At 39.8% G+C, this 23,895-nt stretch overlaps 1 protein-coding gene across 3 annotated transcripts in view; it reads right to left on the bottom strand.

Annotated features, from left to right (window-relative positions):
* Window positions 1-6,494: 6,494 nt before the first annotated feature.
* The window catches only part of ABHD3 (abhydrolase domain containing 3, phospholipase), a 31,701-nt gene continuing 14,300 nt past the window's right edge, over window positions 6,495-23,895 (bottom strand). For 2 of the 3 annotated variants that reach the window (XM_073329428.1, XM_073329429.1), the window contains 5 exons: window positions 22,735-22,847; window positions 16,374-16,547; window positions 13,850-13,898; window positions 13,596-13,761; window positions 6,495-7,309 (listed from right to left, as the gene is read on the bottom strand). In XM_073329428.1, coding sequence (XP_073185529.1) covers window positions 7,131-7,309; window positions 13,596-13,761; window positions 13,850-13,898; window positions 16,374-16,547; window positions 22,735-22,847 — 681 coding nt within the window. In that variant the 3' untranslated portion in view covers window positions 6,495-7,130. Of the gene's footprint in view, window positions 7,310-7,465; window positions 8,340-13,595; window positions 13,762-13,849; window positions 13,899-16,373; window positions 16,548-22,734; window positions 22,848-23,895 lie in introns of all 3 variants that reach the window. The other variant, XR_012156988.1, reaches the window with a different exon arrangement.

Here is a 23,895-nt window from a genome sequence, read left to right as displayed (position 1 = left end):
CAACGTAACTTCCGTCGGTGGCTGTTAGATGCGAGTCCTACTACTGCTAACGAGACGGCTCCGGAACTGGAAGGCGGGAAGGGAGGGCTGGGTGTAGTCAGAGCGGCCCCTGGCGGCCGGAACGGGGACCGACCCAGTTCCCTGTCTGCTTTGGGGCTGTCTGAGGGAGGGTTTTGTCTGACAGAGGCAGCTATTACTCCCACCCCTTGTCCCGATTTTTCACACTTGCTGTCTGGTCACCCTAGTGCCAACTGCCCTTCTCATAACAGAAACGGACACATCCAAGGATGTTAAAAGGCAGCAATACTAATTCACTTCGCAACTCCTTTTCCCCTTTACACTGGCAGAAGCCTCCCCCATGATTCGTGGCCATGCCTTCCAGTCAATGGCACCCACTTGTAGCTCTGGGACTTCCAGTCCTGTCCTCTTTACACTTCTTTTGGAAGAGCCTTTCTAGCCTAACCTCGGTCCCCGGCGCCCTTTTTTGCTGTCCTCTTGCCAATTTTTGTTGGATATATTCCTGGAGATTTCGTCACATGTAGGGCCACCCCAAACTATTCTGGGGCCCTATGCAGCCCCCTCCCCACACACAGGGGGTTGGTGGGGCCGCAGACCTCTGTGGGGGGGGGGCAGGGCTGCCTTGGGGGGCCTGGGGGAACTGCCCCCCAGCAGTCACCGGAGGCACGGCTGCGGCCAGTTTGCTGCACTTCCCACCGCTGGTGAGTGCAGGCCCAGCCCTGCAGCCGTCCTTGGGGTGGGAAGAGGCGGGGCAGGGGCAGAGCAGGATGGGGGCTTTGGGGAAGGGGTGGAGTGGGGGCGGGGCTGAGGTGGAGCAGGGGCGGAAAGAGGCGGGGTGTGTGGGGCAGGGGCTGGAGTAGTACGCAGCTCTGCAGGGCACCAGGAAATTTGGTGTCCCGAATTTCCTGGTGCCCTATGCAACTGCTTAATTTTCGTATGGGTAAGGACGGCCCTGATCACATGACATAGAACTCCAGGCTGGTCCTGAAGGGTTGGCAATTCTAGTCCTCTTCCTCCTGTGCTTTCTGTGCTGGGTGTTCTCCAGTTCTTATCACATGGGCAGCCTGCCTCAAACATGCCATCTGCAGTCTATCACTGAGAGCCTCACATTCATCTTCCCCCTAATATATTACATATGCACTGTGTCTCCCCTCCGCTTGCCTGCCATTCTCCTTAGTGTGTTACTTTCTTCCACCTATTTCTCCTTTTCTTCCATCTCTATAAGACTCGACAATTAGGCAACAGTAACATTTTGTTTACATTTATTTCTCGTAATAAAGTACTTTCCAAACAGAAGAGATGGTACAAGTCTTGCCCCAAGGAGTTTATAATCTAAAGACAGTCAAAAAAGGTGGGTAGGGAGGAAAAGGGACAACATACACACAATTAAATGATATTCATTTCAATTATATGTACTATATATGACATGTAAATTATTCCCAAATTACTATTCCAGTTTGTCATTGCCATTCAGCAAATTTTCTATCAGCAAAGTAATAAGAAGAAAATGAATCAAAGGAAACTTTTTCTTAAATATACATACAGCACATGATTAACATCTGGAGTTCATAAATGTGATATCACTGAGGTCAAGAGCTTCCTAGGAGAAAATAAAGATTATCTGTATAAATATATAATGAGAACATCTACAACCTGCATTAGAAGGAAATTAAAAAGTTAGAAGAGAGATAAAACCTCATGTTCCAGGACTTGTGCCAACCTATATCTTCTCTTAAGGGCAGGCTATGATAGAAGTTGTTCATTTCAGACTTTCTGCCACCTTCTGTTGAAGTATCTTGTTTTGTAATGGAGACTAAACTAGTGATTTCATGTATCTTTCCCAGACTTTCAGCACTTATTCTCTGGGTATAGAATGGAATTTCTAAGAATTTCCATATAAATCTGTGCGTTTATTAGTAATATTTTTAAATGGGCATTTTGAGTATATTTTTATTAATGTGTTTAACCCCTCTAACAAATGGCTTTCTATAATATTTCAAACTCAGGATATTCTATAGTTTATCTATATTCCTCAGCTATCACATTTGTACAGTATACTGTTTGGGAAGAAAATTGCTGAATAGAGTTAGCAGTATAGTGGTGTTTTACTCTTTGTAAATCCTAATTTGTCATTTTAGTGACATTGAAATGAAGATTCTACCTTATTTTGTAAGATCCTCTTTCCATGTACGCTTCAGTGAAGCACAATTTGTCCTGGACTGATGGATATTTTCAGTAGCTGCAGTTTTTTAAAATAGCTGATAGCAGGAAATGTTATTTATAACTCCCTATAGAGGTTTCAGAGTAACAGCCGTGTTTGTCTGTATTCGCAAAAAGAAAAGGAGTACTTGTGGAACCTTAGAGACTAACCAATTTACTTGAGCATAAGTTTTCATGAGCTACAGCTCACTTCATCGGACGAAGGTATAGAGATTCTATCCTATAGAGGTTCTCCTTTAACTCACCATAATCCAATGTGACTTTACAACTAAAGTACATGTACCAACATGTGCTCTGCTTCAGTGTTACAATAACCTAGAAGATAGCTTCCAAAAGCAGGATACTGTAATCATTTGGGAGCTTGTAAACCTCCTGGAAAATATTAGAAGCATCTCTGCATACTTCATGTTAAGAATGTAAATTCACAGATATATTTTCCCTTCATTTTATTGTTAACATGAAGTATGCGGAGACGATAACATCATCATGGTGAATGTAAGAAAATAATTTCTTTTACGATATAATGGGAACCGCTACAGAATATACCATTGCTGTTATATATTAAATCCAAAAGTTTGAATAAAACACTTATTGGAAAAAATATTAACAAATTTGCAACTTGTGTGTAAGGCAACAGCATTCTGAAGATGTGTAAAAATACTAGAGTTTTTCAGTTCAGTTTGCAGGTCTGGTTTGTATTCAGGAATACATGGTGTTCAGGAATTTGTTAACACAGAGAAGTGTGGTGATTTAGACCAGCAATACTATGAAGAGTTATATGTCACTTTACCTGCATATCAATCTATTCAGGTAGCTGTCACATTGGTAGAGTGCCCACTGTCCACAGCTGAGCCAAAAAGGGGAGGGGGGAAGCCCCTCTTCACTCAAAAAACCAGAAGAATTAACAAACAATATAATTCATATGTAGATCTCTACTTTCCTCAAGGAGCTCTCCCTGTGACTGAGTCTCCCATGCAAAGTACCAGCTTCATAACTCCAACCCCCGCTAAGGATAAGTGGTCTCCTCTTTTATATCCTGTTCCTTCCTAATTATTAGCTATAGCTGGAGGGCTATCTCTCTGGGCTTGACCCTGCTTGCTGGTGTTAGGGGTGCAGGGCCAATTTAAGTCACTGTTTCAGAAAAGATCATTAATCCCTTCTTGCCCTGGCTTGGTGTAAAGTTTGTACATTCTGGGCTGGATTCTGTGCTTTGCTATTTTTGTTTGTTTATCGATTTTTGGTTTCTTATTAATTCTACATATACAGTTAGTGTCGGACTGCTTTGGCTCAGAAGTGAGCTTTGCATTATGTTCTTAAGATGGCTAGGCTTGAGCTCATTATGTTGTCCTTCACTGAGACAGGATGGGTCATGAATCATAGAATTGTAGGACTGGAAGGGACCGCCAGAGGTCATGTAGGCCAATCCCCTATACTCATGGCAGGACAAAGTATTATCTAGACCAGAGAATGGTCTCTGAGTTAGCAAAGGCCTTATAGATGTTAAAAATAGAAATTTGCATTGATCCTAGAAACAAACTATAAACGAGTAGAAGTTGCAGCTCACTTGTGTGATGTGTTTGAGAGGATAGTTTTGTTTAAGAGGTTGCAAGCATACAATCAAGAATTTCCATGTTGCCCTACGATCAACCCCACATAGATTTACCACAATCTAATCTGTAGGTGATAAATCCATAAATTGTGCTTAGGTCCTTGATGAAGGAGAAAGAGAACAGATTCCTGGCAAACCTGTACCTCCAAAATGTCTCACCACTGTGTCAATCTAAATTTAGCGAAGCATAAAATAAGAACCTGAAAGTTCATACTGCTTTGATAAGTGGAGGGCAGATACAAGAGGTCAGTGTCTGGGGAGCTTGTGGAAGTGTTACGCAGGTCAGTGGTACTTTTTAATTGACTATATGGAAGGCTACAGTGAGGTTAAGTGCTGATATTAGGCTTCTATTCATAACCACATCATCCATCAGTGCTACTATAGCGATTCTCATGCCATTTGACTTTGGGAAAGGTTCAGGATAGTGATACAGATTAGGTTGTTAAAGCTGATTGGCACTAGTCTGCTCCAATCAATTTCATTATCCTTCATTATTATTATTATTCATTATGAAAAAGAAATGACTGCACAAAAGTTCAGTATTTATAAAGGTATGGAAGGGTCTTCAGGAAATGTGTCAATGTCGATATATTTAGGTTAAGGTTTAATTCCTGCACATGCTTACACACATGTTCAGATTTAAACATGTGAGTTGTCACACTGATTTCAAACAACTACAGGATCAGGGCCTAAGTGATATGAGGCAAAGAAAGGAAGGATCTGCCATTGATCAATCTCCCATTGATTATGTGATTTACAGTTGCACTATAAGAAATTTCCTTAGTAAATGTCTTTTAAAAAGGTTTAACACAGAGCTACGTACAACACAATTATGCAAATATAACATGAAGAGCGTTGATTCCATAATTTACTTATTGGTTAAGTAACATGTTGGAGCCATGTTTGTATGTGCACAAACCTTGTGTTCTGAAAATCGATATGAGCACACATAAGGCTTCTAAAAATCATTCATATAGTAACATGTGCACTTTCATTTGGCTTCTACATTTCATTTTTCTTGTGTTGGCGCTATAAGGGTGTTGGATCATATTAAAGAAGTTCTGTATTAAAATCACAAATGAGTTTGATTACTAATTAAGAGGTCTCTTGGTTTTTGGTACTGTTTCTCTCCCTCTATGTGTGAAACTTGCAAGCTGTTAATTGTGTTAGTACATTCTAAGACAGAGTCTGTTCTCAAAGCAATTCACACAGAGAGAGACTCAAAGCAATACTCTGTAACAACAGAAACAGCACTCAGAGACTCTCTGCCCTTTTGTTGTATTAACAATTGTGATTAAAATAGAGATAGAGGATGTATGTGGATGGATGCTTGGTGTGGATAATAACTGAATGATCAGGGAGGTGCCAGCCTAAGAATCCAGTGTCCATCGGCTGAAGAAGGCGTCAAGTGGAAATAACCAGAGGACCCTTGGAGGGCAGCCTGGAATCTACCCAACAGCCTCAAGAATGGGAGAACCAAAGAACAAGATAACATCTAGCAGCACGGAGCCGTCAGGAACGTGCTATCTGCTGATTGATTCAGCAACAGCATGATGAAGCAATTCCCATAGACTGGCATAGGAAGAAATTCCTATAAAAATGGACTCTAGAAAGTGAGAACTTCGGGGTCTGATTCTGCAAACCAACTTCCAGGAGCATCAGATGTGCATCTGACAAGGCCTTGCTTCCTCCTCATGTCCAGGCCACCTGGCCAGTGGCTTGGCATGATCAACTCTAAGGCTGGTAACTATGATAGCAACCTTGCAGAACCTGTGTATGTGTGTTTGTATGAATGAATGTGTGAATAAATATGAGATTGAATGGAATGTTATAGCTATAACCAACTGCTTACTATGATTCTTTCTGTATTCACAATAAATGTGGTATTTTGCCTTTTCCCCTTTAATAAGAGCCTGCTGGTTTTTATTTTATTGGTATAACAAAAGAAGTTAATGAATAGGCTCATAATCTTCAGTAAGCACTAGATTCGGACCTTGCAGCAGTCTCAGGGCTGCTCTAAATTATGCGCAGCTGCCTTTTCCCTCCTGCCCAAAAACTATGCCAGAAACTGGGAAGGAGATGGTATAGAGCCACAAGCAGGTGGTGAAGCCAGCTTTATAGCCCTTGTGCCAGAAGAATTGTGCAAGAGGACCATAGTAGCTCCAAGGATTTGTCAGAGCATCAACAAAACAAGGAAACTGACTATATACAAAGTGCTGTCACGTGCACAAAGCAAGAAAACTGAAAAAAAATAGATTTCCCTCTGCCACCATCTCTTTCAGTTACTCATTTTAGGTATTACTTGGGACAATAGCAGAGACAAAGTTTTAGATGGAAATGTGGTTTTAAAGTTGACAGTGTCATAATCTCCTGACTTTCTAATGTATATTTTTTTAAAACTCATATATTCTTGTAGGTAATATACACATAAATTATAGAATTATGCAATTTGTTATTTGCCACCTTTACATGGAATATGTATTACATATATAACACTACACAGGATTACATAAATTAGGAAATACAAAATGTGTTGGTTTAAAATTACATAGTTTATTACATTTCAACAGAACCTTTGGTAATACATAAATACTACAAATTAGGTAACAATGTTAAAAATAAACATGTAAGACAAATATGGTATTGGCATTATAAATAAACAACAACATTAATTAATTAATTAAAACCGGCCCTAAATCTGAATATTTTTTCACAGGGTAAAACAGCAAATGAAATTATCAGTCTAATACTGCTGCAGTCCATGCTTAAACCTAAAGATTACTTTGACGAATCAGGCCTGTTTTGTATTGCTTCTATTTTCATATTTCAGTATTTTTCTCATCAATGCCCTTAGAAATGGGTCAACTTGTAACATACTTTAAAATATCATAAATGTGATTTTTGAGAGTTAGTTACTAAAACTGTTATATTGCAAGTCATCTAAATTGAATCTCCTAAAAATGAACTGTCTTAAATTAAACTCCTGAGGAATTATAACCTGTTTGCTTAATGGTTTTGGTTAAGTGCAATAGAGTGCTGTTTTATTTAAGGTCATTCTTGATAAGGCATATTAAAAAACTACAAAAGTGACAATGTAATATTTATTTCTTGCTACAAAATTTTAGGCAAAAAGTATTTTTTTCACATAGTAATGGATTTCATCCAATTGCTGGCTTATTTGCTGTATACACAGTAATTAAAATTTGTGCACTAAGCTGAGCTGCTCTTGTCAGACCATGCCACTGTGCTGAAACAGTGGGCTGGCCAAGATGCCTCAGAAGAGCTACATGCTGCATATTTTGTTTCCATGCTCAAACACAGCCTGCACAAACTGCTTGAAGACTCTGTCCATGTAAGTGCATTTCCTTGGCCACATTCCTTCTAGAAAACCAATATGGCCTCCATAAGAAGTAAGAACCAAAGCAACATTCGGATTTTGTTTGGCAGTTTCTATGGGTATAGCTAAAAGAAAAGAAAAGTATAGTAAGTCCCCCATCTTATTATTTATCTCTAGTAAATACCATGCATTCTAATCATACAACAGAAATACAGAAAAGGGTATTGCAGGATTGGGATGTTAAGATGTCAAAAGATACCTCACTTTGAATCATTACTCACATCATTTGTGCAAATTTCTAGATGATGCACTGATTGATCCTCTTCTCACGCACACTGATGCAAAATAAATGTAACTGAAGTCAATGCAGATTTACAATGGTGTAAAAACAGTGTAAGTGAGAGGAGAATCAGGTCCATAGCTTTACATATGTGCTTCAATACTTGGCAACAGAAAATGATGGATTAACAATGAATAGTCCTCGTTCTTGTTAGATTAGGTATGAACCCTGAAGTCATTTTAACATTTTGTATTTAATATATTTCTGTAAATAGTATTGTAAGAATTTGTTTACTTTGGGAATCTGAGTTCAGTGCTTATCAGAGTGAAAGGCCAACAGCTATAGATAGCGAGATGTTCAATGTACTTATACAGCTACGTCAATGCTCAGCATCAGTACAGGGTTATTAATACCATCATTATTATGTATTATTTGTATTACAGTAGCACCTAAAGGCCTCAACCAAGATTTGGGCCCCAGCCAAGGTTTGGGTTCCATTGTACTTTGATCTCAATGGGAGTTAGGTGCCTAAATATTTTTGAGGATCTGGGCTCTAGCAAGAGACAGTGCCTGCACAAAAAAGCTTACAATGTAGACAGGCAAAGAGTGGGACGGGAAAGAGGCACACACAGTGACTTCCCCAAGGTCACACACCAGGTTAGTGGCCCTCTCTAAGTTAGCGAATGCTAGTAAATGAGTTACTCAGAATTAGATCAGCTGTCTAAAATTAGACTCTAAACTGTGCAATGATTTGGGCATATGCATATATAGAGATTACAATGAATGATTTTTGATTTCAGTGAATTCAGATAGTCAAAAGTATTCAGAGGTGAATGGCTAGTACATTGATCCACTGGGTCACCTATTGCAGAACCCTTGATAAAAGAAAAATAAAGGTAAATTAAAATCAGATTAACAATATAGAAAGCACATGTATTCACAAAATGACAGATAAATGCAACTGTCTGACTATTCTCATACGGAATAACTATCTGACATGACATGTCGTTACTGCAACTTAATGGAATTCTTCATACTCAGGGTGGAGTGATTAGTTATTTAAAGGAGTTGCCATTGAAAAATGAGTAACAGAGGTTTAATGTGTGTTAAATGTGTTTATTTTTTACATAGCAAAAGGCCCTGATATACGCTAAGGGCAGAAGCCTTAAAAAACTGCAGTTTTCAAATATTATGCTTTTTTTGCAGGAATGGAAAAAATAAAACTAAAAAAAATTGTGATTAGGTTCTACAAAAAAACAATTTGCATTATGTTTTGACGGAAATAAGTAAGTAGAATTAAACTAAATTCAATAATAAATTCACATAATGCAATAGTCTGACACACAGGGCCACTGATGCCTGCTATTGAAGGGTTAACTACTCTTTTGTGACACAAAGGCCTATTGATGCCAGAGTGCAAAAGGGTCACTACTCTGTGTCAGCAAATCCTATCAGGCCTAGTAAACTCACTACACCCAACACACTACTTTCATATAAGACACCAAAATGTGTCTTACAAAGTCTCAAATAAAAGCTGATAACACACTGGCCATTAATTCATTGTGAAATGTATGTACTGACACTATATAAGGAATTGTGTATATATACTGAAATTATTTTTAAAGTCTGTAACAAGGCAGAGCAGACAAACAGGTCTTCTGCCAGAAAAAGCATGTCTCTTCACCTATCCCTGTCTCTGATGTAAATTAAGCATTGTAAAACAATGGAAGCCCCATCTGCATGTAGAGCTAACAGGAAAAACAGGTTGATTGGGGGATGTGAAACCAACTGCGTCGGGGAGCACACTGGAGAACAAGCAACAGGGGAGAAGAGTCTTATCTGGGGATGCACTTCCAAAGGGGCATGTCAAAGATTTACTGCACTATTCAAGGAAGGAAAAAGGCCCCTTTTCCGATCCTTCACTGAGGGAGCAAAAAAGATATTGCTTTTCACATTCATGAAAATTGGATGCTGGCCATGTGGACTAGTGATGCTGGGAGGTTGCTTTAGGTGAGAAATTGCTTTAGACAAGGATTTTAGACTGTTAGAGTTAACTTTGGACTCTAAGAAACATGTTATTCCTTTTGCTTTACATGTAACTTGTTGACTTTGCTCACTGTGTCTTACATCTTAGTCTTTGTAAATAAACATATTTGTTTCACTATAAGTAGATTCCAGTGCTGTGTTTTTTAAGGGACCTGATCCTTAGTTGTGTCAGTCAACCTGTGTGACAATATATTTGTGGGAGTGTCCAGTGACAGGGGATGTAGTGGGACTCTGACAGAGGGAGGGGCTTGAGAGTTGGTGTATGTCTGTCACTAGCCTGAACAAGAGAGGGAGAGGTCTGTGGAGACCTGGAAGTCAGTGCTTGTCTGTTTCGAGAGGCTGTTGGTTTCAGGGGGCTGAGCTACAGCAGGCATCAGGCAAGACAGCTTCACACTAAGGCCAGGTAGTGGTGGTGAGGTGCCTCACAACCCTGAGTACCATGGGGGAGCATCACAATGCTACCTTTGTTCAAAAGCTAGTCTATTCTTTATGTTTTCCATCTCTGCCGAATTAAAAAAACAAACCAAACACCCCCCCCACCAAAGGATAGAGCAGCATGAATTTTGCTGATCTTCTACTCTCATGTTTTCCATCCCCTTCTTTTGACTCATTTCTCTATCGTCTATCCATGAATCCCTTACTCCCATTTTCTGACTCTTACCCCTCTCCCTAATCTTTTTATCCTCTCTTTTTTTCTTTGGTCTCTCCTGACTGCTTCATTCCATTGAATTGTCTGCAGAAAGGGATGCAGAGTGAAACTTAACAATGATGTATTGTAAATTTAAACCCAAAAGAAACAGAGTGAAGAGAGAAAGATAGTTTAGTAAAATTTACACTGTGGTCTGAAAAGAGCACAGATATTAATGGAGTGGAGTGGTACAAACATGCTGACAGGGCACTAAACTGCAAGGTCAGAGTCTCAGATGTGATATAGCATTGTCTCTACCAGCACCTGGCAGACCATTAGAATGAGGAAATTTAAGTCACACTGCATAATATGCCTCTGAAAGGTAGTGATCAAAGAAAATGATAATTCAACTATAGAGTCAAATATGACACTATGATAACTGGCACTACTGGTGCCTGTTTTGTTTTGTTTTTGGACAGGTGAGGGTTTTTAGGCAATTCAAAATAAAAGCTGAAATTGGCTATATCATGCCTTACCTCATACAATGAATTGTCTGGATTACTCTGGGTGAGAAAAATGGCTTGGAGTTAAAAATACTTGATGCAAATGACACTTGCTTTTATTAGTTATATACTTTGAGAACAGTCAAGATTTGTATATATACAGCTGTATGGCATCAGCCATGCGTGCACTAGGTAATTTAAACTGAAACTGCCATCACAGAGGCATGCCTGGAAATAAGAGATACAGCTTCTTCATGTTGGATCAAGACCCCTGTGGACATTTTTCTGATTATGGGTCGAGTCCATGATGTCTTCCACCATTATGTTTACAAGTGCAAAAGATATCAAAAACTGCATTTACAGATGATGTGAGAGCAAATGACTGCAATTAAAGGAAGCACATGCAGTGTCTGCATTTCTTATGGTCAATCAGCCTTGAACAATTTAAAATGGGGATAAAAGCTTCTAAACTGTAATTAGAATGTTAAGTGACACACATCTGGTGGATTTGCACCTCATCTAACAGACAACTTTGCAGACAGGTGTAGCCAGCTTCATACAGGGAGTTGTCTGAATACAGAGCAATCCTGGAGTAGCTCTCCTTAGAGAACCTTCTCTGCTAGGCTGAGGTTGTGTTTCCAAGTGGCAGCATTCTAAGTTTGATCCAGTCTGGAACTGTGGAATTCCAATTTTCTGCTACTAATGGGGAACTGAAGCATGCATGGAAGGTTGAGAGGAAACCTCAGATTTACTGGAAGAAGTATGAGGAGGCATGCAAAAGTAGCCAATTCCTGCAATCAGTGGAAGCCTGGGGTCCTCCTGATCAGAGTCATTCCCAGCTCAGCACAGGTCCCCAAAGTCTAGTAGAGGATTAAACCTCAGAAAGGGAACAGGGGTAAATAGTTTTTTTATCTCTGCCTTGAAAAACTTCTGCTATCCAATACATCATCACTTTCTAGTAGTCAAGTAAGTGACAGCTAAGTTACTAAATTAATCAAAATGAGTGGCTGAACAGATTTCTTGCCCTTGGTTTAATCCCCTCCAATAATATTTCTCTATTTTCTATGCTGTATGAAACATTACCTACCTTTGACAGTAGGAGGAGCAAGGACCAAACAAATGCCTGAACATACAAGAATTTAATGGAGAAATGCAGGATAGAATCAGATTTTAAGGGGAAAACACAATCACTACAAAAAATTATAATGTTCTATCTTTCGGTTCTATACAATACCCCCACACCAGGATATGTTTGTCTCTATTATTGTTTGTTTAGCACCAACAATGGGCACATGATGAATTAAAAAAAACAGTCCTTCTGCAGCCCACTGTTCAGTGTGCATTGTGTCCCCCTCCGTGCCAGATTCATAGAGGATATGAACCTGCTACAACTGTCAGTTTTAGCTTACGCTGTAGAAGTTTGTATTTTAATTCGGGGGGTCCTGGGTTCAGTTCCAAGATGATTCTTGAGTCTGAGACCTCGTCTTTAACTGAGGTGTGAGGAGAAAGGAGGTTGTATAGCCCTCACTAGAGGCCCTTGGAAGCATTATGCTGGCAGGAACCAGGAGGAGTAATGAATGGATCATACTACATCCAGGAGCATGGGGAAAAAGTGATCTCACTGGTGGTTCCACCAATACCCATTTTACAAATGTAGCCTGTGCTTCAAACCACACAGCTCCACAATCAATAGGCAGTGCATGGGTTTCAGGTCTATGGTCACACCAAGATACTCCCAATCAAGAGTGGTGTGTGTTGTTTGCCAAAAGTGGCAGCTGCCTGGTCTCCACTTCTTTACACTATCAGTGCAGGAGTCCTAAGAGGGACATAAGAGGTCTCTCCTTCCTCAGTGTACCTTCACTGAAGCAGGCATAGCTGATTTCCAACAACTTTTTGTGTAATCCTACTTGACATTAGATTTGTGTAACTTTTAACATATTCATGACACATATAATCTTCCTTCAGTTTCTTTAAACTTCGGTTCAGTACTCTAACCTATTTGCACAATCTCCGTGGTGTCCTAGATTTTCTTATGAAGATCTGGGTCAATTTACAATGGCAATAGCAAGTTTCCCTGCATCAAACCAACATTTTGTACTTCCAACTGTCAGCGGTCTACTGCAGAAGATTGTGTCGTTAACTAGCTCTTAGCCTGGCTAGTTCCTCTTTTACAACTTTACTTTTATTCACTGTCATATCACTCCGAGGAAAATATAGCCATCATGCAGACCACAGGACCAAAAAAATCTTTAACCATGTTGTTAACTGACTTAAGAGGGTCAACAGTAAAAGCCTGATTGCTCTGTCAGGTGATCAGGATAAACTATTTTAAAAAATCTATTGTGTTTTTCCAGCTTAACTGTTATTAGCTGGCATTGCTGCCTGTTGGGCAGCTTCATCCTCCAATCAGATTTCTACTAATATTGATATGGGATTTCCTGTATAAGATCATATCATATGTATCCCTTCTGCTGTCCTGGACCAACAACACAGCCATGTCAGCACTTTGGCCCATGTGCCATCTGAGATTGAAGGATTCTAAACTTCCTTCCTATCTTTAATAATCAAAGGGAACCAAATGATTTTTGCATTAGGCATTGGACTTTTATGTCTCTGAGGTCATTGCCAGCGATGGCTATAGAGGAGTTCAAATATCCTGAAACATGAGCAAATCACAGTATGACATGTTTTATAGGGGCTGGCTTACAAGAATGCTGATCAACAAAAGAACTAAGCATTTTTCACCTTGTATTAGTTAGGCCTCTCCAATAACTTCAAAGTTTATCAGAGTGGAAAATGGGAACTAAAATACCAGTAGTGATGTACAGTAGTAGTATTAAACACATCTCATTCATATATAGCCTGTTCTTAGATCTATGCAGTTTTCCATCTTACTGATTGCATACGTACATACATACAGGTATAAAGAGAAACATAAAAAAGCCACAACTTACCATGACCTGGTGAAAAAACATCATCCAGAGAGTTTAGACATAACACGGGAATTCCTATTGACTTCAGCTTGCGATATGGACTAGCATCTACATAGTAATCATCAACTGTACAGTAGCCAAACATGACTGAGGTGAATTGCTTATCAAACTCCCTAATGGTTTTAGCCTGAAAGTACAGAATTCAAAATCAGGAACAACATCAGTATTTGGAAACCAAAACATGAAATCAAAAGAGAAAAGATCTATCCATCTACCTTCATGACAAGATTCATATCAAATAATTTCTCTAACATTTGTCGATGTCTGGAAAAAAATGAGGGGAGGGGGAAGAAAAAATGATTTTACAGATGTAGAAGTCATCCGCCTTACAAATACATACTCAGAAATAAATATAATCATAGAGTAAGAACATTTGTTTTATTTCTCAGAATTATAAATCCTTCTGTCCTGGACACTAATCAATGTGCACTTACTTCCAAATACAACCAGAAACTAGGGCTGTCAATTAATCGCAGTTAATTTACGCAATTAACTAGAAAAAGGTAATTGTGATTAAAAAAATTAATCGTGATTAATCGCAGTTTTAATCGCATTGTTAAATAATAGAATACCAATTGAAATGTATTAAATATTTCTGATGTTTTTCTACATTTTCAAATATTTTATTTCATTTACAACACAGAATACAAAGTGTATAGTGCTCACTTTATATTATTTTTATTACAAATATTTGCATTGTAAAAATGATAAACAAAAGAAATAATATTTTTCAGTTCATCTCATACAAGTAGAGTAGTGCAATCTCTTTATCAGGAAAGTGCAATTTACAAATGTAGATTCTTTTGTTACATAACTGCACTCAAAAACAAAATGTAAAACTTCAGAGCCTACAAGTCCACTTAGTCTGACTTCTTGTTCAGCCAATCACTAAGACAAACAAGTTTGTTTACCTTTATGGGAGATAATGCTGTCTGCTTCTTATTTACAATGTCACCTGAAAATAAGAACAGGTGTTCGCATGGCACCCCAGCATTGCTATGTATTTATGTGCCAGGTATACTAAACATTCATATGCCCCATCATGCTTTGGCCACCATTCCAGAGAACGTGCTTCCATGCCAATGATGCTCGTTAAAAAAAAAAATGCATTAACTGAATTTGTGACTGAACTCCTTGGGGGAGAATTGTATGCCTCCTGCTCTGTTTTACCTGCATTCTGCCATATCTTTCATGTTATGGCAATCTCGAATGATGACCCAGCACATGTTGTTCATTTTAAGAACACTTTCACTGCAGTTTTGACAAAACAAAGAAAGTACCAATGTGAGATTTCTAAAAGTAGCTACAGCACATGACCCAAGGTTTAAGAATCTGAAGTGCCTTCCAAAATCTGAAAGGGACGAGGAGTAGAGCATGCTTTCAGAAGTCTTAAAAGAGCAACAGTCCAATGTGGAAACTACAGAACCCAAACCACCAAAAAATAAAATCAACCTTCTTGGTGGCATCTGACTCAGGTGATGAAAATGAACATGCGTCAGTCTGCACTGCTTTGGATCGTTATCGAGCAGAGCCTGTCATCAGCATGGAAGCATGTCCTCTGGAATGATGGGCAAAGCATGAAGGGACATATGAAACTTTCGTGCATCCGGCATGTAAATATCTTGCAACAACAGCTACAACAGTGCCATGCAAATGCCTGTTCTCACTTTCAGGTGACACTGTAAACAAGAAGCGGGCAGTATTATCTCCTGCAAATGTAAACAAAATTGTTTGTCTGAGCAATTGGCTGAACAAGAAGTCGGACTGAGTTAACTTGTAGGTTCTAAAGTTTTACATTGTTTTATTTTTGAGTGCAATTATTTTTTGTACATAACTCTATAACTGTAAGTTCAATTTTCATGATAAAGAGATTGCACTACAGTACTTGGATTAGGTGAATTGAAAAATACAATTTCTTTTGTTTTCTTTTACAGGGCAAATATTTGTAATAAAAATACATATAAAGTGAGAACTGTACACTTCGTATTCTGTGTTCTAATTGAAATCAATATATTTGAAAATGTAGAAAACATCCAAAAATATTTAAATAAATGGTATTCTATTATTGTTTAAACAGAGCGATTAATTGCACGATTAATCAGGATTATTTATTTAATCGCACAATTAATCTCGATTAATTTTTTTAATCGCTTGACAGCACTACCAGAAACATGAGTGAAATCTGCATTCGTCATTAGAAAGCTGACAAGGATAAAAAGGAGAACTTTGATTTTAGGAACAAAAACATTAATTCTTTAAGACTACATATGAGCTACCCTTTCCCCTCCTTTTTGTTTTCAGAGTTGATTTTATAACAAATATGTAGCCCTTAAACTAAATGTGTTAATATTGGTTAGTTTATAAAGAAAATCAAATTGGTGCCATACATCCAAATCATGACTAACCTTACAATAATCATTGTGTGCATGAGGTGAAATTCAGTCCCGTAGATAGGGCCAGCACAAAGCCTATACACCATTTAAGTCCCACTTCAGATTTATTTTGAAGACTGCAATGGTACATAAGCTGGTTCTCTGTACAAGAGTGAATTCTACCTATGAGGAAAATCTTTCAAGCAAGGAAACATTTCAGTTTCAGAATTTCCTGAGATTACACACACAAAGAAAAGCATTATGTGAAATGCAGTAATAGCATTCCTTTCCCAGGAGGCCCATGTATCTGGCTTATATTCCATACTAATATTTTCAACCTTTCTGAATAGTTCAGAAGGTGACTCACCTATTAATAGAGGACTGTAAACAAGTAGTCAAGTAGTAGTTAAAGAGAAGCCAATTTAGTGGTTTCTCCAATGATTCTGCAGACTCAAAAACATTCCAACCAGCAGAGAAAATTGCAGCTGCCATCAAAGGGGTTTCTCGGCCAGTTTGGCCCAGGTAATTTAAAAGAAGCATGCTACAAAGAAGAATAAAAATAAAACAAATCAAACTGTCAGATCACTCACTGAAATATAATCACATGTTTAACAATCTGCCAACTTTACACCTATTCTGTTCTAAATGGGTTCTTGCACCACCCTTATCACCATGGTATTTCCCTTCCAATAGTGCCTTAAGTGATGTTACTAACATCTGTCATGTTTCATTTTCTCTCGCATCCTGTCCCCAGGAGGATGAGGGTATGCAGTGTTGTGTTTGGGTTTGGTTTTGTTTTTTGGCGGGGGTGTATTTTTAATATGTACACACTGCTAATTGTTTACATTAGAGAAGGCAAGGTCAATTAAGTGTGCCTTGCTCTTGGAACAGAAAGGGGTAGGTCTTACAAAATTTCATTTTTCTTAAAACTTTTGAAAATTGCAATCTACCCAGTGAGACATGTGTGGGCTGGCGACAGTATTTGGGAATTTTAGCCTCCACCATCGCATCACACTTGGGAGCGTGTATGGTGGGCACAGATCTTGAATGCAAAGAATATGAAGAGTTATTTAAAATTAGGAAAAAAATATGGCCGAGAACCCCTGGCCTAATTAAAGTCTTGCCTTCCTGAGTACTGCTACTTAATGTAAGGGGACTGTTGCCCCCTTATTAACATTCAGTGGGGGTGTTTTGGTTGGCTAGCTCCCAGTACTAAAAGGAAAAGGGTCTATGGGAAATCAGGACCCTGAAACTGACAGTCCCCAGGAACAATGGGGAGAGGCCAATGCTCCAGGTCAGCCTGAATGATAGGGCGGGCAGGCTAATCAGAGAGTCAGGAGGCCAGGGAAGTCTCGTCCTCCATGTGAGCTGGAATTGCCTGGGTCAGACAGAGTGGGGCCCAGCTAAAGAGAAAGCAGGGGTGCAAGCTGAGCTGGGGAGCAGAGCTGTGCCAGATTCAGAGAGAGCAGACCCTGTCCTGGGAGCAGAGCTACAGCCCCAAAGCCAGAGGCATAGCCCAGAGAGAGCAGACTTGCCCTGAGAGCGGAGCTGCAGCAACGAGAGCCAGAGGGGCCAGAAAAGCAGCCCAGGAAGCAGGTCAGTGCTGGGAGCAGAGTCACAGAAGCAGCCTGCAGAGCAGACCTGGCCTGGGAGCAGAACTGCAGCAACCAGAGCCAGAGGGGCCAAAGAAGCAGCCCAGGGAGCTGGAGGCAGAGCAGCAGCAGCAGGGCAGAGACAGAGTGGTGAAGCTGGGGCTGGAGCAGTCCGGAGCTGGGTGCGGTAAGCAGCTGGGGAGAGCGAGGGGGACCCTGGGCAGCAGGCCCAGTACAGGGAGACACCTCAGCCAAGACGCTCTGCAGGCCAGGCTTGGATCGTAACCCCGACAGGGCGGGGGTGACATTGGGAAGAAGGGTCCTACCACTTAGGGCCTGAGAGCGTGTGGCCACCATCAGAGCAAGTGTCCGACACACAGTATCCCTGCAGCACAGCCAGGGCCTGAGAAGAAGGCCTGGGACTTACAAGGAACAGACTGTGAACTGCCCTGACATTCCAGAGACACTGTTTGTGATGTTTCCTGCCACAGAGCAGATTGATGTGTTTCCTTTAACCTTTCCCATTTTTCCTTATTCTTTTTAAAATTAATTGTTGATTAAATAACTTGCATTTGCTTTAAATTGTATGTAATGGTCAGTGGGTCAGAGAAGTGCCCAGGACAGAGAGTGTACCCCGGAATGGGGACACCCTAGCCCCTGTCCTAGGTGACCACAGCAGGGTTGGGGGTCAAGCCCCCCAGGAATCCTGGGCCCAGCCTTGTTGGGGTTACGAGGACTCTGCCAGACAGGAGAGTGGAAGGGGAGTCCTCAAGGGCAGGGAGGCCACTGGGTAAAGGAAGTGGGAGCGAGGACTCAGATCCTTTCGCTAGCTCATTTCACTGGGGTAGTGCAGAAGCCAGGAAAGTTCCGCACTATTCCTCCACTTACATAATAGTCTCCATAGCTGCTGTATGCCTGAGATGAAGGAAAGCTCACAGGTACTTGCCACTCCAGATGCAGAAAGATTAAAAATAAATCAGGAGGATGGGTAGGATAGTGCAGGAGAAAAACAGAAGATGGCCTGAAAACTAGAAGGTTTGCTGTCTAAGGGCAGATTGGAAAAGGAGGACTTGTGGCACCTTAGGGACTAACAAATGTATTGTTGAGGTGTAGCTCACGAAAGCTTATGCTCAAATAAATTTGTTAGTCTCTAAGGTGCCCCAAGTACTCCTTTTCTTTTTGCGGATACAGACTAACATGGCTGCTACTCTGAAAACTGTCATTATGTAAGGGCAGATTGTGGCCCATCCTGCCTACTTTCACGGGGTACTATTGGAGTATAAGCCATCCCCTTCCTCCCCTGCACCAGCTAGTGATGGGTACCAGTGCAGAAGGAAGAACAGTCTCCAGGGGCTGGTACATCCCAACCCTATAAACATTTGCAGGGAGCAAACAGGAAAGAATGAGTAACAAGCAACATGCTGGCACAGCTGTACATTCCAGCATACCAGGGGTTGTAAACTGTGTCTGGGATCGAGCTGATACAAGGTTTGTATCCCCACATCCTTGAAGCGGGGGTGTGTGTGTGTGTGTGCGTGGGACACACACTGGGAGGCAACACAGCTACCTGCTGCCCCATACACAGAGCTTGTGGAAAAACCCACAATTGATTTCTAAGCCAGTAAAAATGCTGATGTGGTAGAACAAGCCACAAATGGAAGGTGGAGAATATATGTGGTGGGAAAGATATTGAGAAGCTTCATGCTAGAGGAGCAGTGCGCCTTCCAAAACAATACAGACTGGAAGTCAAAGAGAAGTGTACTTTAATTTAAATGTACATCACAGGGAAGTAAAGTCAATGTTTTATTTCCTTCTTAATCAGCCAAATTTAAGTTTCTTCTCGCTCTGCAATCTCCTTATGAAATGTTGTGGGTCGTGTTGCATTTTTTTAAACGTCTGTCAGGAGTCTACTTGTATTTTGTTTTCAATTTAGAAAGTTTTTAAAATTATTGAAGAAATAATTTTAAAAGTACTTTGAGATGAAGATTTTGAATAGCTGCTTCTTATAAGGTCCTGATCCTGCAAAGACCTACACATGTGTTTAGCTTTAAGCAGATGAGTAATCCAATTCACAACAAAGATGCTTAATTTTAAGCATGTGAGTAATCCCAATGTAGTCGATTTGGGACTACTCAATTGCTGAAAATTAAGCATGTGCATAAATCTTTGCAAGATCAGAGCCTAGAGGAGAAGGTGACAAGACAAAGAAATAGATCATGAATCTATTATATGATGCAAACATCAAAGACACAGTGAAAACCAGCTAAGATTACAAAGGAACAATGGCAAATTTAAAACCACAACAACCCGAGGGAATGCAGCGTAAATCCATTTCCATACATTCATCACCTTCTAACATATGCAAAGCAACAGACAGTCACAAACACAGATTGTTGGTTCCCCTTCCAAATCAAGCCTATTCAACCACAATCTACCAGGTTATACCCACCCACCTCGATTCTGCCATTTGCCATAATTTATGGGGAAAAAATGTATGTCTCCTACATACTCAACAATACAAATCCAATACCCAAGCAAATGATACATTCCCAAACAAATTTAGTGGTACAACAAAATTACACATAGCAAAATAGTTCACCATTTGAATATTAAAAACAAACATGTTTGCATAACTGGTTACGGTTTCTAAAGAGGAACAGTGCCAGATTAAAAATCCAGAACTGGAAGGAAATAAAGATTAGTCTCACAGGCACATTGAAACAGGTGAGTCCATTCCACAGAATTATTCATTATGAGCTACACTATGGAAAGGGGAGTGCAGAAAAATCTGTCATAGTTTTTTGTGATATTTCTTATTTGGTATTTATAACAATAACAGCAAAAACCCTGCAATGGTCCAAATCTTGGTGCCATCGACGGCAATAGCAAAACTCAGTGGGACCAAGATTTGGCCCAATAGGGTTTAAAAGCTTCAAAGTTACTTATTTACCTGATTATCAATAACTGTATCCACTGAACAAATCTGTAATTATCCAGGTTTCAGAGTAGCAGCTGTGTTAGTCTGTATTCGCAAAAAGAAAAGGAGTACTTGTGGCACCTTAGAGACTAACCAATTTATTTGAGCATCAGCTTTCATGAGCTACAGCTCACTTCATCAGATGCATCCAATGAAGTGAGCTGTAGCTCACGAAAGCTTATGCTCAAATAAATTGGTTAGTCTCTAAGGTGCCACTAGTACTCCTTTTCTTTTCTTTTTGTAATTATCCAATAACTTGCAAAGGTCAGGATGGCTTAGTAGGTAAATGCCAGTAAAGAGAGCCACCTTGTACCCATCCTCAGCACATCCCATAAGAAAGGAACAGAGGGTGCCGGAAGTTCATTCCTGAACTCACAGAATTCCCTTCCTACCTTGCAGCACAATTTTCCAAGAAGTTGTGCTGGCACTGGACATTGTCCATTCTAACTGTGCTGTACTTCCCTTCTCTGGATAGGGGCCAGCACTGAGTGAGTGTTAATAATACTGCTTTTAGCCGCATTAACTCGCTGGTTTTGTTGACAGTATTACTTCCTCCTTCTGAATCATACAAAACAGATGCTCTCTGAAGCCCACCCTTCCTCTAACAAACCCTAACTACAAAGTGAGAAGCCCTGCTAGCGTGGAGTTAACTCTTAGGGCTTCCACAGGCTGCTAGGCAGGGAAAGGAGCATAATACATTGGCTCCACTTCCTCTATTTTTTGGCTCTATTTTATTTTTTATCTGCTTTCCTGTATCCTTTAGAGCAGATAGAAGTAGAGTTGCTGTAATGAGGAAGTTGTGAAATACTGATTTGTGACATTTTAATAAGTGCCTGTGTACTCTGCAACAAGGTGGACCAACGTTCTACAACCAAGCCCCCAGCTTCTGGGGCACACAGAGAGAAAATTGGCAGAACTTTACAACAAACTTTTAAACAAGAGGCTTTATTTAATTAGATCTGATGCTGAATAATGAAATCAGCATGGGAGCCCCACTGTTATTTATTTTCATATTACCTTCTGTTTATTTTACATTGCCCCACACTTTCAGTTTTTCTACAGACCAATGTCTAACTGCAGGGTGGCAGCTGTCAAGGAGAAGCTGGAGTTTTGACAGCCCAGTACTTTTCGGCACCTGGAAAGGTGCAGCCCCACTTTGGGATTGTGCAATAAGCACATTGGGCCTAATCCACAATCCACTGAAGTAAATGGAAAGATTTCCTTTGATTTCAACAGGCTTTGGATCAGGCCTACAAGTTGGCTGTTTCTGCTAAAATAATCAGCAATGAAATAGTTAACACTAAGACTCTTTGTATTGTCCTGTTTAGGTTTCATAATTAAGAATCCAGTGTGATGAATGAACAGTTCACACCTCTCAGAGCTATTGTTTCAGGCTGTCTGCCAACACAGAAAGACATCACTAAATTGGTTATATTCAATTCACATTTTTAGGATTTTCAGTGCAATCATGGGTTTGTCTAGACAAATACAAAAGTTTTTTTCAAGGTGCTAGTTAATGTGCTAGCACATTTGAAAATCATGGTGTAGACAGGTCAAATCATTGTTAACATCTTAGCCAGTCAAAGTGAACTCTAGGCTCCCCTCAAGGTTTGATCTCTACTAGCAATGAGAATTCCGACTGCAACTTGCCCTGTCTATACTGAGGTTTTAAAATGTATTAGCTAAAGATGGTTTTCAAAACAAACCTTTTATCTGATTCTAGACAAGCCTCAGGAAGTATAGGGACACTACTTTTTTTAAAAAAGTGAAATAATGGATTTTAGAGCACAATTTACAACCTGGGTGAATTCCATGGCAAATTCCACAATCATGAAACAATTAATGGAGACCTGCCTATATGGATAAAAGTTCCATTTTACACCCATGGGTTTCAAATAAGATTTAATGCATTTGCAAAATCTGTTTGTGGGGGCTGAGAAATGAAATTCAGCCATGTAGATGAGCACCCATCCCACTGCATCCTGCTAAACAGAACCCTTAATTAGGATCTTTGTTGATTTTTATAACTGTATTAACGATTTTTACTCCATTTCACTCCATAAAACATTACACTGCACTAAACTACAGCCAAAGAGCAGCACTCTTAGCTCATGATTGGTAAACTAAATTAAAGTGATTTCTGTTATATAAATTCTTACCCGCCCATAGAAACACCTGCTGCCATAAATGGAGCTGAGGCATGCATGTTGTGTAAATGATGAATAACAGCTTCCAAATCCTCTGTGTTAGCAGCACAGTAAGTCCTTGGTGTCTGTAAGGAGCGACAAGGAAAAACACTAGCATAAGTATTTGCATCATCCTTAAGGACAAACCAAAGTGGAAGCTGGATGGTTTACATAACATGACACACTTAACATTTCCCATCAAACTACAGTAAGATGAACCTACATAATTTTGGGAAAGAAGTGGCAGTAGGAGTCATATTTTTGAGCACAATAACTAACAGCTGAGAGGTATGCTCAATATCTGCAAATTTCCAAAAATTAACTAGACAAATTCTGGACATAGAGTCTGTAGCTGAAATTTGTTCGAAAATTGATAGGCATCATTGCTAGTTAAAAATCTATGAGGAAGTAAAGCACATCATGAAGACTGCAACATGTAGAAAGGAGAGTGGCCTACAAGAACTTTCTAAAGTGTGTGTGATGCCCATTTCTTCATCTTAATCCACATTTAAATGTGCTAGTAAATATTCAGTAAAATTAAATTTACATATAGAAACTTTTAAAAAACTAGTCAATATTTAGGTACTACAAAAAGTCTTGTTTAAAATAGCTTTAGTACTAATGCTATTAAAACCTCTTTTAAACTAGGCGGTCCCTTTGAGCATTTTCCAATTCTAATACAGGCAGAATACCCTGAAGAAAGCATTATAACTTCTGATATCTTAGTTTGTTGCAGAAGTTTAAAATACAAAAATATTTGAAGCTGGTTACACTGAAAGGCATCCAAACAAGAGATCTGTTCATTAAAGCTCTGATTTAGGAAAGCACTTCAGGGTGTGTGTTCTCCATTCCTGTTCAGGACAACACTTAAGCACAAGCTAACTTTAAGCGTCTTTTCAAGTTCTGAATAGGAATCCTTTCCCGATCTGGAGCCTGGAGAGACTCCCACTGCGTTCAATGAGAGTTTCACCTGGTCCTTATTGTCCCATCTCTCCTCCACTTACCCAAAGAATAAACAAGACTTTATAGTTTTACCTGCTCAGGTTGTGGAAGGCAGTACAAGTGGAGGCATCTACCCTCAGGCACAATAAGAATCCATAAAATAGCTCCCACCCCCCCATAACACACACACCC

The sequence above is a fragment of the Lepidochelys kempii genome, chromosome 2 (assembly GCF_965140265.1).
Source record: "Lepidochelys kempii isolate rLepKem1 chromosome 2, rLepKem1.hap2, whole genome shotgun sequence".
NCBI classification, from domain to species: domain Eukaryota; kingdom Metazoa; phylum Chordata; order Testudines; family Cheloniidae; genus Lepidochelys; species Lepidochelys kempii.
Note: the sequence above shows the minus strand (reverse complement) of the source record. Positions and strands in the feature narration are given on the sequence as shown.